General features: G+C 40.0%; 2 protein-coding genes across 13 annotated transcripts in view; one reads left to right on the forward strand and one right to left on the reverse strand.

Moving 5' to 3' along the window:
• The window catches only part of WRN (WRN RecQ like helicase), a 167,770-nt gene that overhangs the window by 30,533 nt on the left and 121,462 nt on the right, over positions 1 to 15,775 (forward strand). The window contains exon 2 of one of the 3 annotated variants that reach the window (XM_039540800.1): positions 9,825 to 9,866. The exons of 1 other annotated variant lie outside the window; for it this stretch is intronic. The gene's annotated coding sequence lies outside the window, so the exon portion shown is untranslated. Of the gene's footprint in view, positions 1 to 9,824; positions 9,867 to 12,902; positions 12,951 to 15,775 lie in introns of those variants that run through there. One more of the 3 variants, XM_039540796.1, reaches the window with a different exon arrangement.
• The window catches only part of PURG (purine rich element binding protein G), a 40,722-nt gene that overhangs the window by 19,055 nt on the left and 5,892 nt on the right, over positions 1 to 15,775 (reverse strand). For 2 of the 10 annotated variants that reach the window (XM_039540803.1, XM_039540811.1), the window contains exon 2: positions 13,491 to 14,318. In XM_039540803.1, the coding sequence (XP_039396737.1) occupies positions 13,491 to 14,305 (815 nt within the window). In that variant the 5' untranslated portion in view covers positions 14,306 to 14,318. The other 8 variants (XM_039540807.1, XM_039540808.1, XM_039540810.1 and 5 more) reach the window with 8 other exon arrangements.

Genomic DNA, 15,775 nt, shown 5'->3' on the forward strand with positions numbered 1-15,775 from the left:
TGAATCCCACTTTGTCTGAATAAATTCCAAAATGGAAAATCTGTGACCTTTTGTACAAAATGAATAAACTGATGTGTCTGATCTGCAAACAGGTGAACAGTTCACTGGAACTTGGAGAGAAGCCCATTTTTAACAAGTAATGCATTAGGAGATTAGAAGATAAAGGAGAACAGCTCATTGAACATGATTGGCAAGCAAAGGAATCCAGGAGCTGCACAATCAGATGTCACCTTATAGCAGAGACTGACTGCTGAAGCTAATAGGGGTGTGCAAACCTTTTCAATTTAATTGAGACGGTCTTCTATGTAATGTTTGAACTGGTGAAAGTTTCAGAAACACACTCTACTCCTCAGGCACAATGGAGCTGTCAGGGTGAAGCTCATCTGTGCAGGAGACAGAGCTTTCTTGGGACCATTCCAAGGCTGTGGAATAAAATTCCCCAGCAGGTACCACAAACCTCACCACCTCCACTACTAGTGTAAGGTGCACTTCTTCATCCTACCTTCTCTGATATAAATATCCAGGTTGCTATGTATTCACCCACGAAAGCTCATGCTGCAAAACGTCAGTTAGTCTATAACGTGCCACAGGATTCTTTGCTGCTTTTACAGGTTGCTATGTGTACATTAAAAATACAAAACATTATACTGCACATACAGCCGGGGACAGGATGAGAGAAAGAACAATCCTCATGTGACAGATGCAGTCGCATGCTTAAATGCACGTCTGAAAGGCACTCAAATATTATGGTGATGATGGCAGTATCAAATAGAAGGAAATTTTATCTAATTTTATCTGCATTACATTATCACATTACCTTGCTTTACACACACTGGATGAACATTTGACTGAGGAGAATCCAATCAACTTTTCAACTCAGTTAGATTTTCTGGGAGGTTGAATTACAACCCCACCAAAAAAAGAACAAAACAAAAATCACCCCCACAGTTCTATTAAAAAAAATCCTCACCTCATTGGATGGGCACTTGATTGTCAGGAGCCTTGGATGCAAGTTATTTGAGATTAAATTGTATGACGCGCTGCACAGAAAAGACTATCTCCAAAGAGGTCATTAAAGGCAGTGTTACAGACTAACATGGCTGCTACTCTGAAACCTGTCATTAAAGGCAGTGTTTCCCCAAAAGTAGTTACAAAGAGTGGGTGTGCTTGACATAACCCCCCCCCCCCAAGGCCACCATCCAATCAACTGCTGGCTATTCTGGATTACACCTGAAACATGCTGCAAAATCAAACACACACTATATATAGATAGATATATACACACACACACACACTATATATAGTATATAATATATATAGTATACACACACACACTTTTTGAACAAGCAGCATAACACAGTATATCATTTGAGACCCAGCAAGAGTTGCCTAAAGCAGTTTTTTGGAAGAAGCAGAGACTCAACTGTAAAGTTGGAAAGCTAATGGGTGAAATCCTGGCCACACTGAAGCTTATGTCAAAACTTCTGTGGAAGCCAGGATTTCATCCAAAGAGTTCAATGTATATTGCTTCCAATTTTCAATCAGATCAGTCTGTAGTATGGTCACTTTGAAAATGCTGAATTAGTTACAGCAATATTCTTAAAGAAAAATAATTGTTTGCTGGTCTGTCAGAAAATAATGTTTTTTCTATCAAAAACCTTGGTTTAATGTTAGATGCCTTTTTAAGGCTCCTGACAATCAAGATATCACATTCCTAACTGCAAGCAGCTCAAAGACAGATGAATATGCTCGAGGAACAAACAACAACAATGCACAGGTCACTCTACAGCAAGCAGAGAAAATTGTTAACTGCAAGTTATTTGATGAAATTGTATGAAGCTCTGCATAGAAGAGTATCTCCAAAGAGGTCATTAAAGGCAGTTTCCCCAAAAGTAGTTACAAAGAGTGGGTCTGCTTGGCATAACCACCTCCACATCACGTTTTCCAATAATTACTGGCTATATTCTGTGTTACATGTGGAACCTGCTGCAAAATGAAACTATAGAAAGATAGATCATGAACATGCAGTGTGCAGACCTAATACATCTACATAAAAATTGAACCTAAAATTGTGAATATTTAGGGTCCAAGACCCCAACATTTCCCCTTTGTTTTAAAGCAAGGCTTTTATTAAGTTGGGATGACTATGGGTTTATTTTTATGCTATTTCTATAGTGTAAGATCAGACCAGCAGAATGTGGAAGAGTTGAATTAGCCAATGTTGTCTGCTTAGGAACTTTTTTTCTCTAAGACCAGCAGCTGTGAAACTAGAGAAGTTGCAAGCTGGGGTGAAGTGAATGCTTCTAGCTTTGCATTTTTTAGTTATTTTTGAAAAAATTTAAACACATTTTTGCAAGATGGTACTAAAAAAGGATCTTGGTGGATCTCATGACCAAGAACAGCTTATGTGAATGGACTCTGTCTGTCTGTATCACAGAATGGGTTGGGCTCCGACACCCATTGAAATCAATGGCAAAGCTCCCCATGATCTAAATGGGGCAGATTCAAGGGCAGAATTTGTGGCTCTGCCGAGTGACTGATTGGCCATACATTGGCAGCTCTACTGACCTTGCAGAATTTCCAAGCCAACAGTTAACTGAATTGGGGAGATTCTTCACTTCAAAAAACTGATCTAACCAAAAAACCAGTGGATGATGCCAGTAACATGAGACGGGAAATGCCCCATTACAAGTTGCCAGTGAATTCCTGAAGAGTAGGTATGTGGGGAGAAGCTAACCAGACCACCATCTTAAAAAATGATGGAAAAAAGTGCAACTGTTGCTTCTAGATTATGGGCAATGTGATGCCACCACTCCTGACAAGAAAGCCTGTGATTTCTTCATCCCCAGGCCTGGCCACCAAAGGGTAGTACTCCAACATCTTGGGACCTCTAAGATTTAACACCTACAAGCAAGCAGTTTCTAGCCAGCAAGCAAGTCTGTCAACATTAACCAGCTGAGACAAGAAAACAACAGGCTAATCTTTTCAACAGCAGTATTAGCGTCTTCCAAACCTGCATGAAAACTCCAGAGTTGCAACCACCATCTTGCCCAAGTATGAAACTTTTTTGCCCTTAAGATTACTAAATTACTATAGTTTACTCCTCAGTCTAAATAATCTAGAAGGTTTTGGCATACATGAGGAGGTCTATATTAAAAAAAAAAAAGCCTCACACAAATCTTTACATTCTCCCTAGAAATTGCATTGACACAAACATTTACCCTTTACCTTCCTTTATATGCTGGAGAAATTCTGTGATGTATTGAAAATACAGTTTATCCAACCAAATTATTTCTGCAGTCAGATCATTGCCAGGTCCTTCATTAGTGGGATTTGGAAAGGCTGATTTACAAGAATAAATTTTTTTACCAAATGAAATACTCCTGATTAACACAAGACTTTCACTATCTGTGGAGGAGAGCATACAGATAATATGGCAATGTAGCTTGAACTCACGAATGCTGGCACAATCTGTATGAGCGTCAAATAGTTAAAAATGGGGTTAAGTGAAAACATTTTGACACCCATAAGACTGCACGGTAAATTCAATACTTCATATCTGAAAAGCCTGGGGAGGAGCAACAGTTAGGAAAACTCCAGCCTTTTTTGTGCATGATAATAAAGGGAGCTAGACCCATATAATTAGTTTGCCTAACACCTTCCATTATAAGAGATTCTCATAACCTTTTTTGAGCGGTTCTCACACCTCCATTGTTTGCAGCAGGTCTTTGAAATTCAGCCAGGGAATACCCTTAGGCTAGAGAAGTGCCTTTTCTTTGTCTTATTATGTTAAGAGATCTACACTGTTAAAAAGCACCATTTGCTGGCTGTGGTTTGTATTCCTCAGAAAAAAATTGGCAGTTAAAAGAACATTAATATTGAACAGTCAAGTGCTCAAAATGTAGGAAATTCAGCCCTCTTGTGCATATTCAGGCGAATGCAGTCTTTAATTCATAATCTCAGACTATTTTTTTCCCCCAAAGAAGCTCTTCCTCATTCAGTGCACAGCATGTCTGGGAAATGAGGCAGCTATTGTTTTTATACTCATCATTTCATGTATGACACCACACCTATTTTATTGCACACATTCTAACCCTGCAATGAATATGGAATTAATAAATTCCTCTTGGAATTTTCCCTGTCACTCATCACAGTAGCATCTGAGTGCTTTGCAAACATTAATGAATTTATCTTCACAACACCTCTATGAGGTACTAAGAGATTTTTTCCCCATTTTACAAGTGGGTAACTGAGGCACAGACAGAATAAAGCCAAAATTGTCAGGTGTTCATTACTTTTAAGTATCCAACTTGAGATGCTTATAAATGTTTCAGAAGATGTAACAATGTTATAGCACTTTATATGTTCAGAATACAGGTCCCACTGACCTCAGTTGCAACTGTGCTCAGCACTTCCACAAATCAGGCCCCAGGTGTCTCTCAGTGGGCACCCTGAGAATGGTGAACACAGTTAATGACCACCTGTGAAAAGTTTAGTGTAAGTGTCTTACAGACAATCGCACAGGAACTCTCTGGCAGAGGCAGGGATAGACACCAATTCTACAGGGCAGCATTCAGCTGCCTTATCCATAGGACTATCCTTTTTCTTCCCGAAATCCTCTGCCTCGCCCACTACACATCTTCAAAATTCTGCAACAAATGAGCCAGGGGTCCTACAGACAACATTCTCCTTCACTGCAAAACCCTGATTCATTCCCTGTCCACCGTCCATCTTGTGCACTGAATGAAGCAGGGTCCTACTGAAACAAATGATCATGTAATTAAAGACTGTTTCAAAATGTTCACACACAAGGGTGCCAACTAGCATGTGCAACCTTAATTCTGGCATTTCTTAACTTTTGAGTACTTGACTTTGCAATCTTAACATTCTTGTTCTGTAAATCTTTTAAAAAATGGAATTGCCTATATTTTTAAAAAAACAACCAATGAATTCCATCTTTTGGAACCTTATTGACTCCCCAACTTGCGTCAGCAGCAGGGCTGGGACTTTTAAATCCATCACACAGACCTCCACCACTTGGGCTAATGGAGTAACTGGTAGCAGTAGTAGGCTGTTATCCTCTATGCGGACTACAGCGTTAAGGAATGATGACACACACTTATGTATACATAACTGTTTAATATCCCTCCCATTCCCCTGCAGGCCACTTCTGTTCCTGTCCCCCTCTCTCTCTCAGAAGAATGTGTTGTGTTAACTTGAACTGTTTGAAGTATTTGTATGGTTTTTGACCCCAACCCAACACTGATATATTTTATTGCTGGATATTTTAATCAATCAGTTACAGAGATCCTGTTGTGCCACCATTCTGAGTGTAAATACAGTTTTTTGCATTAACAATTAAATGTTTTCATAGTAAAGCAAAGCTTGCTATTTGCAATATGTACCGAACATATCTGATTTAATAAAAAAAAAAAAAATCTACTTACTTTTTTTTACTTTTTTATTTATTATTATATTTAACATCCTGCCCTCCTCCCTCCTCTCCTCTCTCACACTCACCGCCTGGTTTTATAAATATTATATATATATTGTGTGTGTGTTGTGTGTGAAAGTCAAAGTCAGAAGTCTTAGAGTAACGGATATGCACTTCTCTTCCTCTCTTGGCTGAATCTAGCCATTTTAAAGTTATCTTGTTTGTGATCCATATGGTGCATAGGTTGAAATTCACATACTTACGCCATGAAACATCCCTCTGCCCACTGGGTGAAATTCACCCAGTGATTAAGAAGCCAATTTAATTGGCAGTATTTAAATTAACGACCCAAATCCATGAGCTGCATGATTTTCTGAGTTTAATATTAAATACAGGTAATGTAGGAGAGGTTTGATACATTTTTAAAACCGGTGTATTTGCAAAAGTTTAAAGGGGCATCTTTCTACGTTGGTTTCACAACTCCCAGTTTCCGTCAGAAAGAAGCCTGTCAAACAGGAAAATGGAATAAGAATGTGTATCATAGAATGGACAAGAAAGGGCTGAAAAGATAAGAAATAAACTTACTGTAAAAAAGTCTTGATTCTAACAAATTAAAAAAAACATGACAGGCTTTGGTAATGTACTTAAAATTATTAAACAGTGCTTGGTATGCTTCAAATTGATGCTTTGACATTCCTAGAAAAATCAGCTGTTATTGATGCTGAGGCTTTTTTTTAGCATTTTTTAAAACGCTGATTTAATTTAGAACCTCTTATGAGCTCAGCCAGGCACACTCTCTTACATAGAGAAACTATGATACCATAAACATGATGCATAGCACAAGATAAGAAAATGCTTTCAATGTTACTTGACTCCATGGCTAAATGTTTGCCCCAGCTGAGCATTGATGACCTTTCTTCTGCCCATTAGACAGACAGTATCTGAACCGCAAATTGTTGCTTCTGGGTAAAATCCTGGCCCCATTGATATCAGTGACAAAAACGCCGTTGACTTCACTAGGGCCAGGATGTCTTCTTTGTTATTCATTCAGCTGGCTATTTTATTCTACTCCAGAAGCTCCACCATTTCATTAAGTGGAACTCTATCAAAAACATACCCTTTCAGCTACATTATATTTAAATTTAACAGTTTTTGTAGTTTACCAAAAATTTCACTTGTTACGTGTTCAAGTTACCCCCTCAGATGGAACTTCAGGATAACAAACACTGGAACTCCAACAGGGTTGTAAACCCTCCAGGATTGTCCTGGAGTCTCATTATGTCATGTGATGAAACCTCCCGGAATACATCCAACTAAAATTGGCAACCCTAAACTCCAGTGATAAAAGTTTGCTAGGTCTTGATATTTTTAAACTACTACTGTCCTGTATATGTATAAATATAGGTGGTACAGAGACCTCAGGTGTGATAAGGTTTTCATGAAAAGCACTTTGTTATAGTGAGAGCCGTTAATCCCATAATATTTAATAGGCTGTCACCAACATTTAGAGCTTCCACAGATTTGTATTTATTTATTTTTTTTAAAAAACAGCTGGGCTAAAAGCCTGTTTTTAATATTTCAAAATACCTGATCCCAGGAATGTCCCGTCTCCTAACATGGATGCTTTTATTCTGTGACCCCACAAATTCTGCCATAAACAAAGTCAGAAACTAGGATTTAATAGTGCTAATAGACTCCTAACATAATAATGAACTGCAAGCATTTGCCATGTAAAGAGAAATCAATAACCTTTACAAGAATTGTAGTCAGATGTAGATTTTGGTTCTCTAAACAAACAAAAAATCTAATGAATAAATCTTATGCTACTGTCCAATAATCATACTTGCTTACTTTTCATTTTTTGTAGCAGTACACTAAAATGTTAATGACTCCAGATGAAAGCAAAAGGACAATGAGACTACCTTAGATAGTATCAATAATGTAAAATAGCTATATCCATTATTGAATTGAGAATACACAGTACAACTATAACTGCAGATTAAGGTCTCCAAATTCAAATACAACTTTTTGATACTGTAGTACCCAACTGCTCATAAAGATGGTATTCAAAAATTGGCCCAATCCTGTTCCCACTGAAGTCACTAGAAAAATTCCCATCTGCCTCAATGGGATCAGGATATGGGATAAAACTTAAAGGCAAAAGAGCTACTATCAAAAATAATTATTTTATGGGCCCTATTCTGCAATCCTTAGTCATGTGACTACTTGCATTGGGATGTCAGCTTCAGCAAAAGTTGCAGGACTAGGACTTCATTTGTATTTAAAATTGTGAATATGCCTATCCATGTATTTGACATGTACACTATTACAAATACATGCACACATATACTTGATCCATAAGCACTTTGCTGTAATTAATTCTAGGATTTCTGTTGATAGCATATGTATATAAGAAAATACTTCAAGTTGTCTGTGGCTGGCATTTTATATGTAGTGTACTTTTTCATTTCTCACCTAACTAAAGAAAACTGTTCCAGATCTGAATTATTAAAAAGCATATAGGAAAGACAAGGTGATTTTTAAAAGCCATGACACAGAAGGATTAAGATATTTTCACCTTAGAGGAAATAGCATAGAAAATAAAATGCAAGATGTATAGTTTTTTTAGGACTTATTTTGTAGATTTCATATATATTGTATTTACAGGAAACATATGTACTGTTGCAATGGGACTACAGCCTGCTTACTAACTCATTTTCCACACTGTGAAGACACTGTACAGTGAAAACAAACAACAAAATAAATGCATTTCCATTGCACAAAATTACTACACTTTTAGTTAAAAGGGTTGTCAGTCAAGCAAGTAACAGTTCTCCTAATTCTCCTCCCCATAGAGTTTAAGTCATTTTAATAAGCCACTGAAGAAAAAGGATGCAGCCATTTGACTAAAATACATTTAGCAGAAAAAGTATGTTAAAATTGTTTTTGGTAATTTTGTTTGAGCCTTTACACAAATAAACCTGTTTTAAACTCTTCTAGCAGCATATTTGCGATTTTACATTTATCCTACCTAAAGATTTGGAGCATTTGGGGATTTAAAGACAGATTTGAAACACTATGGCAGCTAACAGTAAACCTGCATACAAAGCTGCCAGTAAAGCCCAAGACTACTTATTTCACATGAGACACCTTGAAATAAGGTTTTATTTTTTTTCTTCTATTTTTCCTTCAGCTCTACTGAGAGTCATATACCATCCCCTTCTCCACCAAATTTCAAATAAATAATACATCAAAACATTTAAACGCAGTAATCTTAAAAGGGATGCAATAAATAATATATGTAACGGCTCTCAGTGAAATAACACATTTAACCAAACTGTGTTCCAGGCAGAAACTGATTTTTAAGTCCCATCTTTAAACTGTGCACTTCAGATAAATATATTATTTCACTTTGAGCTACTGTGGATTTACAATATAAATGTATTGGATTTATACATATTAAATACACATATGAAGCACTTATGATAAAGAGCAGATTGCTACTATATTGAAGCACAGTTTCTTTCTGGATAAAGTACACACACCATTAATATTTATATTAAACGTGTATTTCAAGTTTTGTTGCATTAAAATAGATTCCCCACTCTCTCAGGTGCAGGAATAAATGTTGCTGCTTCTGAAAGTCCCTAATCAAGAATTTCTTTTAAGTTTGCTATGTTCTCTGTATTTCATGAAATTTGACAGTCTACTTGGTCACAGGTGGTGAGATGTCCTACACAGTGCCATGGTGGTGAACCTTACCATTCTAGTGCGGGTAATGTTCCAACTCTCCCATAGCATTATTACAACCAACAACATACTATATCTGTACTTTAACAAGAAAGGAAGTTTACACGCTATGGCTGGATTCAATACAAACTGGCTAGTTTCAATACCACAGAAGCCCACCCAATCCCCCCCACTACTCCAAATCAACATTTCTGGGATTATGAGGGCTTCTGTGACAGCAAAGTGTCACAGAAAGCTAAGTGAGATGGAGTTACTGAACCCAGCTCTATAAAGATTATGAGTACAAAACATAGCTATACATTCATTACAAAATATCTAGAGCCTGATCTTTCAGAGATGCTGAGCACCCACAACTCCAAATAAAGTTAACTGGAGTTGTGGGTGCTATGCTACCTCGGGGGTGGGGGCGAGGAGGGAATCAGACTTGTGGTTTTGAAAGGATTTTTAATAGTGCCTGCCTTCTCTATCATACCATTGTAACTGGATCAAGTGATTACAACAGAGCTTTGACAGACGTGCATGCAGGAGGCCACCCCTCACAGATTTAGGCTATATATTACTGAAGCACATCCTACCAAACTAATAGCAGAAATGTGCTTCTATTATTTACAAAATAAAGTGCATTATTATTTAATTATAGAACTGACAGACTTTCTGCCTGGACCACACAGCTTTAAAACAGGTGAGGGCTTTAATGTAAAATTCTCTCATGAGAACCTATTAATTCAAGAGATTCAGACTGATGCTTTTCACCCTGTCCTCTTAGAATTGTTTTTGGCCATGCTCTTTAGTGCAAACAAGCTTGTGTTTTTCTCAAGTTTAAGGGTCAGGCAGTTTTAGGGCGTAAAGAATGACAATCTATTTAGAATGTACTGGGAATTCAATATTCCTTTGTGTTATAATGGGCCCTTCTGCACATAAGCAGCATAATACTGCTGCTTTCTAAAGCTGGGAACACATTGCCAAAAATAATGAGGAACCCGTTTCCAAATGTAACCAGTGTAAGTTTTGCATTGCTATATTTTGAGTTTGTTAGTGTTATGCTTGGATTATAGTATTTTCAATCAATGCTTTACATTTCTATGGAAAACCAGTAGTCAGTGCTTTAACTGTTGATAGTTGGCTCAAGTGTCGTCCCGGATACTCAGGTGCGTATCACCGTGTGAGAGTAAGTGCATTAGCTGGTTTTACAAAATACAGGCAACACTTAATTGTGTATCAGAGCTGAGAATTGAGCTTGTTCAGCAGCCAGCAAGATACGACTTCCTGGGGTAATAGTTACAATACATCAATGCATTTCTGAAGGCCAATAAATAAATACAGGAAACCTAATTATGAAGCAGTGATGCAAACTGATACCGGTCTACATCTTCACTGGAGCACTTTCAATAGCTAAGACGTAGGCTGGCTCTAATTCTCCAAAATGGCAACTTGATAGCAATAACAATGCCACTTTGCACCTGTTTGTTTTTTAAACCTGTAAAGGAAATGTATTTTTTTAAATTACTACTTACTTGCACAATTAAAATATTTTTCTCCATTAAGAGCAAAAGAACACATGGAATGCAAGATTATCTGCATTGCACATGTTACGTAGGAACAATTCCAATGAATGAGCTTTTAATATCAAGTGATGCAAACATTATTTTAGACTGGAAGATGCTGAGTGTAGAGGGAAAAATCCACGTGAAGATGGAGTGCAAGGGGAGAAGTGAGCATAAAAAGTTCTTACATTCATAGTTCCAGATTGCTGGAAGTTTTGACAAGTTCATCACTACTTTAGGCACTGTGATGGGCAGCAGCAATCAGTGAGATGGTAATTTAGGCATTGATAAATCATTCACTAATATACTGCTATCAAGCCAACAATAGTATAAATTGTTATTTTAGTATGATTTGTGGCTTCTTAAAACATCTTTTTTTTTTTTAATTTTTTTTTTTAGTACTTCACTATCTAATAGGAACCATTAGTCCTAGGACTAAGGTTATAACCTTCAATTGCTTGGTCATGGCCCAAATGGCCCATTAGCAATTCAAGTGACCAAATAAGAAAATTTTGCTTTGGATTAGAAAATATCTGAAACAGCAATCAATACATTAGTGATTAGTTTATGGTAATTTTTTTTGACACTAGGCCAACTGGTTGTTAGCTCTAAGGGAATCACCTAAAACAGCGAAATTAACTTCTTTACATCTGTTCTTTTCTGTCACAGGCGTTAACATGTTCCTAATAGTTCTTTGGTGAGTTTGGTGCAAACTTTTTTGTAGTTTCATCATTTTTAGCACCCAAACTAAAGGCCAGATTATTCACTTAAACCCCACATACACAGTCCTTCTTGATATTACTAATGGTATATCAGATCAAAGACATGATAAGGTGTTTGAATTTAGTGTGGCCTTCAAGTGTGCAGGCAGATTAAAATTAAGACTGGGGACAATTTTGGGTTGCAGATAAGTGTGTTTAAGCAGATTACAATTTACTGTTTGGATTAAAAGATAGCTGGCCCTCATGCACACTCAGCTATTTCATTAAAAAGCATGATTTGGGTGATGATAAATTTCTGTAGATATACAGTAGCACTTTAAAAAAAAACACATAAAAAAGGTAGGCAAAATGGAGTCTCTAAGCAAGGGATTTATAGCCCAATCCAACTCCCATTGATCTCAGTGAGAGATGAATTGGCCCCTATATGCTGAAAAATTTCTTCATAAAAATAAATCTGTTTTTGCTTTGAGATCCAAAAGCATTTAGAATATCCTATGTCCCCTTTCTAACTCAACCCTCCTGAACAGATAATGCTTCACATTTCCCCTCCAGGCAGAGTATTTGGATTTCAAGGCAGCAATCTGGGGGAAGATGTACCTCCATAGTCTTCAAGGGGACTTCACGCAGGCCTAACAGTCAGCCCACGTGAATCAAATTGCAGGATCATGGCCCCAGCTTTAACATGGTGGTGAAAGAGTGATGGAGGTGGGGGCATAGATATTATCTTGGAATACTAAAACCTATAAAAATAATAATTTGTAATGGAAATGCTGACACAGCTTTAGCCATAGCATTGTAAATGCGCTACCAATAAGTATGAAATTAGAGAAGCATTTTTATACCAATTAAGTGGTGCACCAAACTCTCCCAAAGGTTTTTCCTCAAAGTAGAAGGACGAAACCAGAAGCTATCCTCATACTTTTAATATCATACCTGTGTTACTCATACAGTTGGGAGAAAACCCTGGAAACCCACTTGCAACAATCATTCAGCCACCAAAATGCCCACTTCCCAGCTCCTTGCTAGAGCTCCCCAAACCACCAATAATATAAAAATAGTTTTTGAAATTTTGAGAGCACATTAAAAAAATCCTCAACCTTACATGATGTAATATGTAGATGAAGAATGGATTATTTTCATTAATTTGGGATAACCCATCACAATTCAAACACAGCTTTACTTTTCTGCGGCACTCGAATTTTTTGGTTACCACAGAATTATTAAGTTAAGAAATTAATATTCCACTCTTTGACAATCCTTTATAAAGGCTTGACCTGCTATCGAGAGTTTATCCATGAAGAACATTGCTTAAAATTCAGTAATTAGTGAACATTGATTTAAAATTTCTACCTTTCCTCGTATAAGTAGATAAAATGCATACAAAGTCAATTTCTGTGGTAAATGACCTGTAGTTAACCGTTTCAGATTTTAACTCAGCATGGACAATATTTAGTTCTGGAGAACCTGTCATAAGCAGAAACCAATACTTTTCAGCATAAGGTACGTCATGTTCTAGTGCAACCCAAGCCTTACCTAGACTATTTAAAGGTCAGAATGTCAGATTTTTGTGCTGATATGCATACTTTCATAGTCTTCAACACTTGAAACAGCTGATTCATTTAGATTTGGGAGGCTGATATTCCCATAGGAATTAGAGAGATGTGTTGGGTGTCATTTAACATAACCAGACTTCAGAAGTATTATATACTGGAGTTATTACTAACAACAGGAAAAGGACTTACAAAAAATGAGGGGCAATTTTTTCAAACTACTAAATATTCAAACTACCTCCAGCCAATTTATGGTTTTCTGTTTTGCCTGACGACCAGTTCAAATGCACTCTATTCCAGACCCTCTTGCTCTTCACCACTGTCACCTGTGACATCCATTCTTTTCTCTTTATGGCTGTTGTAAATTCTCCTCATTTCTTCTTCATACTTGATAAAGTTTTCCCCAAACCTTGTCCACGCTTTATACGGGACAGTGATGGTGTTACGGTAAGGTGGTCTCACCTCACTTACCTTCAAAAAAATGCCATACCTGTTAGATCCCACATCAAAGTAGAACCGCTTGTTATCCACCCTGAAGGAAGTCCCCTCTGGAAGCTCAAGGGGTTCATCACCCCCACTTCGTCGTTCTTCTATATCTCCCTCCCCATATTCTTCAATTAGCTGGACCAAAGCATCCCTGAATTCAATCATCCCTTGGGCTGGAAGGACAATAGTCTGTTCCTGTCCCAAATTGTGTCCAAAATAACCTATCATGCCCGGTCCTCTAATCATGGTTTGTCTAATCCTTAAGAAACGCCCACGTTGATTCTCCTTCAGGTCTAGATAATACTTCCTGTTGTCTCTTTCTATATATTCAGTTTTCAGGACACTGTGACTATGCTCTTCTGATTCAACAGATGCTGGAGGCGAAGGCAGATGATGCTGTTGCCGCCTTCTCAAATCTTGCTCTTTGCCATTGCTGTGTTCATGTCTATGACTATGGCTGCCTTTGAGGCCCAAATGGGCATAGTGCTCTATGAAATCTCCCAGATAATCCTTCAGCTCAGCAGCCACAGACAAGGAGAGAGTCAGTTTGCTTTTCCTGATATTTTCCTGCCTGCCTCTTCCTATCCAGACCTCCGCTATCTTCAGGAAGCGGCCTCGGGAACTCTGCTTCACATCCAGATAAAATCGCTTTTTCTGGATGTCCACCCTTTTGGAGGCTAGCTCCTGGATCTCCATGCAGCCCCCCTGAGAGGAGGCAGGATAGTGATACTGCTGTTGAGACTGGGAGTAAATGCTCCTGTGCAGGCTGGAGCCCCCCACACTCCTTCCTCCTCCTCCTCCTCCTCTTCCCCTCTCCATCTTTACCAGTCAGCTGGAAATAAGAAATATATAAACAGACACAGACCATAATATCAGTGTCAAGAACCTGCGCTACTTCTCAACATCTCTCTGCTCAGTGTTACTTTCCCCACAAAGATGCTTGCACCCCGGTCTCCTATCATGACACTCAGCAACATGGGAAGAGATCCCAATCTCCGTGACTGCTTCTATCCTTCCACTTTGTGTGTCACCCTCAAACTTCTCCAATAACCATCCCGTCACAGCCCCCATCACTACTACCCTTCCACCAACAGCCACCCCATAACCCCCCTTCCCTGATAATCATCCCCATAGCCCCATTTCTGTCACACTCCCCACAATAACTGTCTACCCATAGTGCCACTAATCTCCACCATTATAGCCTTCAGGACTGGGGGATTCCCCAGGAGACTGGGTGTCACCAGCATAGCACCACTCTACTGCCAAACAGTCCTCTGTAATTCCCCCTAGCCCTACCACTGTACTGCCCTCTAGTTTGTCCCTGGATGCAGCCCCCACTAAACCCCCATCAAACCCCCCTTTCTCCCAGTGATGGGGGCCCCAACCACCCAACAGCCATGGTATGGCAGACCAGCCCCCCAGTGACCGCTTCCCCCAGGCTGCAGCACCCCACTGAACTCCCACTCCCTCCCCAAGGCTGTAGTGCTCCACTGAACCTCCACTCCCCATGACCCCTTCCCCAAGGCTGCAACCCTCCACTGAACCCCCACTCCTCGTGACCCCTTCCCCCACCCCGCATCCCCCCCACTGAGCCCCCACTCCCCGTGACTCCCTCCCCAAGGCTATAGTGTTCCACTGAACCCCCACTCCCATGACCTCCTCCCCCACACTGCAGCCTCCCACTGAACCCCACTCCCATGACCCCTCCCCAAGGCTGCAACCTCCACTGAGCCCCTACTCCTGTGACCCCCTCCCCACCCCACAGCCCCCACTGAACCCCACTCTCCGTGACCCCCACCCCACAGCCCCCACTGAACCCTCCACTCTCCGTGACCCCTCCCCACCCCACAGCCCGCACTGAACCCCACTCCCCATGACACCCTCTCACCCGCAGCCCCCACTGAACCCCACTCCCGTGACCCCTCCCTCACTTCGCAGCCCCCACTGAACCCCACTCCCCGTGACCCCCTCACTTCGCAGCCCCACTGAACCCCACTCCCGTGACCCCCTCCTCACTTCGCAGCCCCCACTGAACCCCACTCCCGTGACCCCTCCTCACCCCGCAGCCCCCACTGAACCCCCACTCCCCATGACCCCCTCCCTCACTTCGCAGCCCCCACTGAGCCCCCACTCCCCATGACCCCTCCTCACCCGCAGCCCCCACTGAGCCCCACTCCCGTGACCCCCTCTCACCCTGCAGCCCCCACTGAACCCCACTCCCCATGACCCCCTCCTCACTTCGCAGCCCCCACTGAACCCCACTCCCGTGATCCCCTCCTCACCCTGCAG

This window comes from Mauremys reevesii, linkage group 5, assembly GCF_016161935.1.
Source record: "Mauremys reevesii isolate NIE-2019 linkage group 5, ASM1616193v1, whole genome shotgun sequence".
NCBI lineage: Eukaryota > Metazoa > Chordata > Testudines > Geoemydidae > Mauremys > Mauremys reevesii.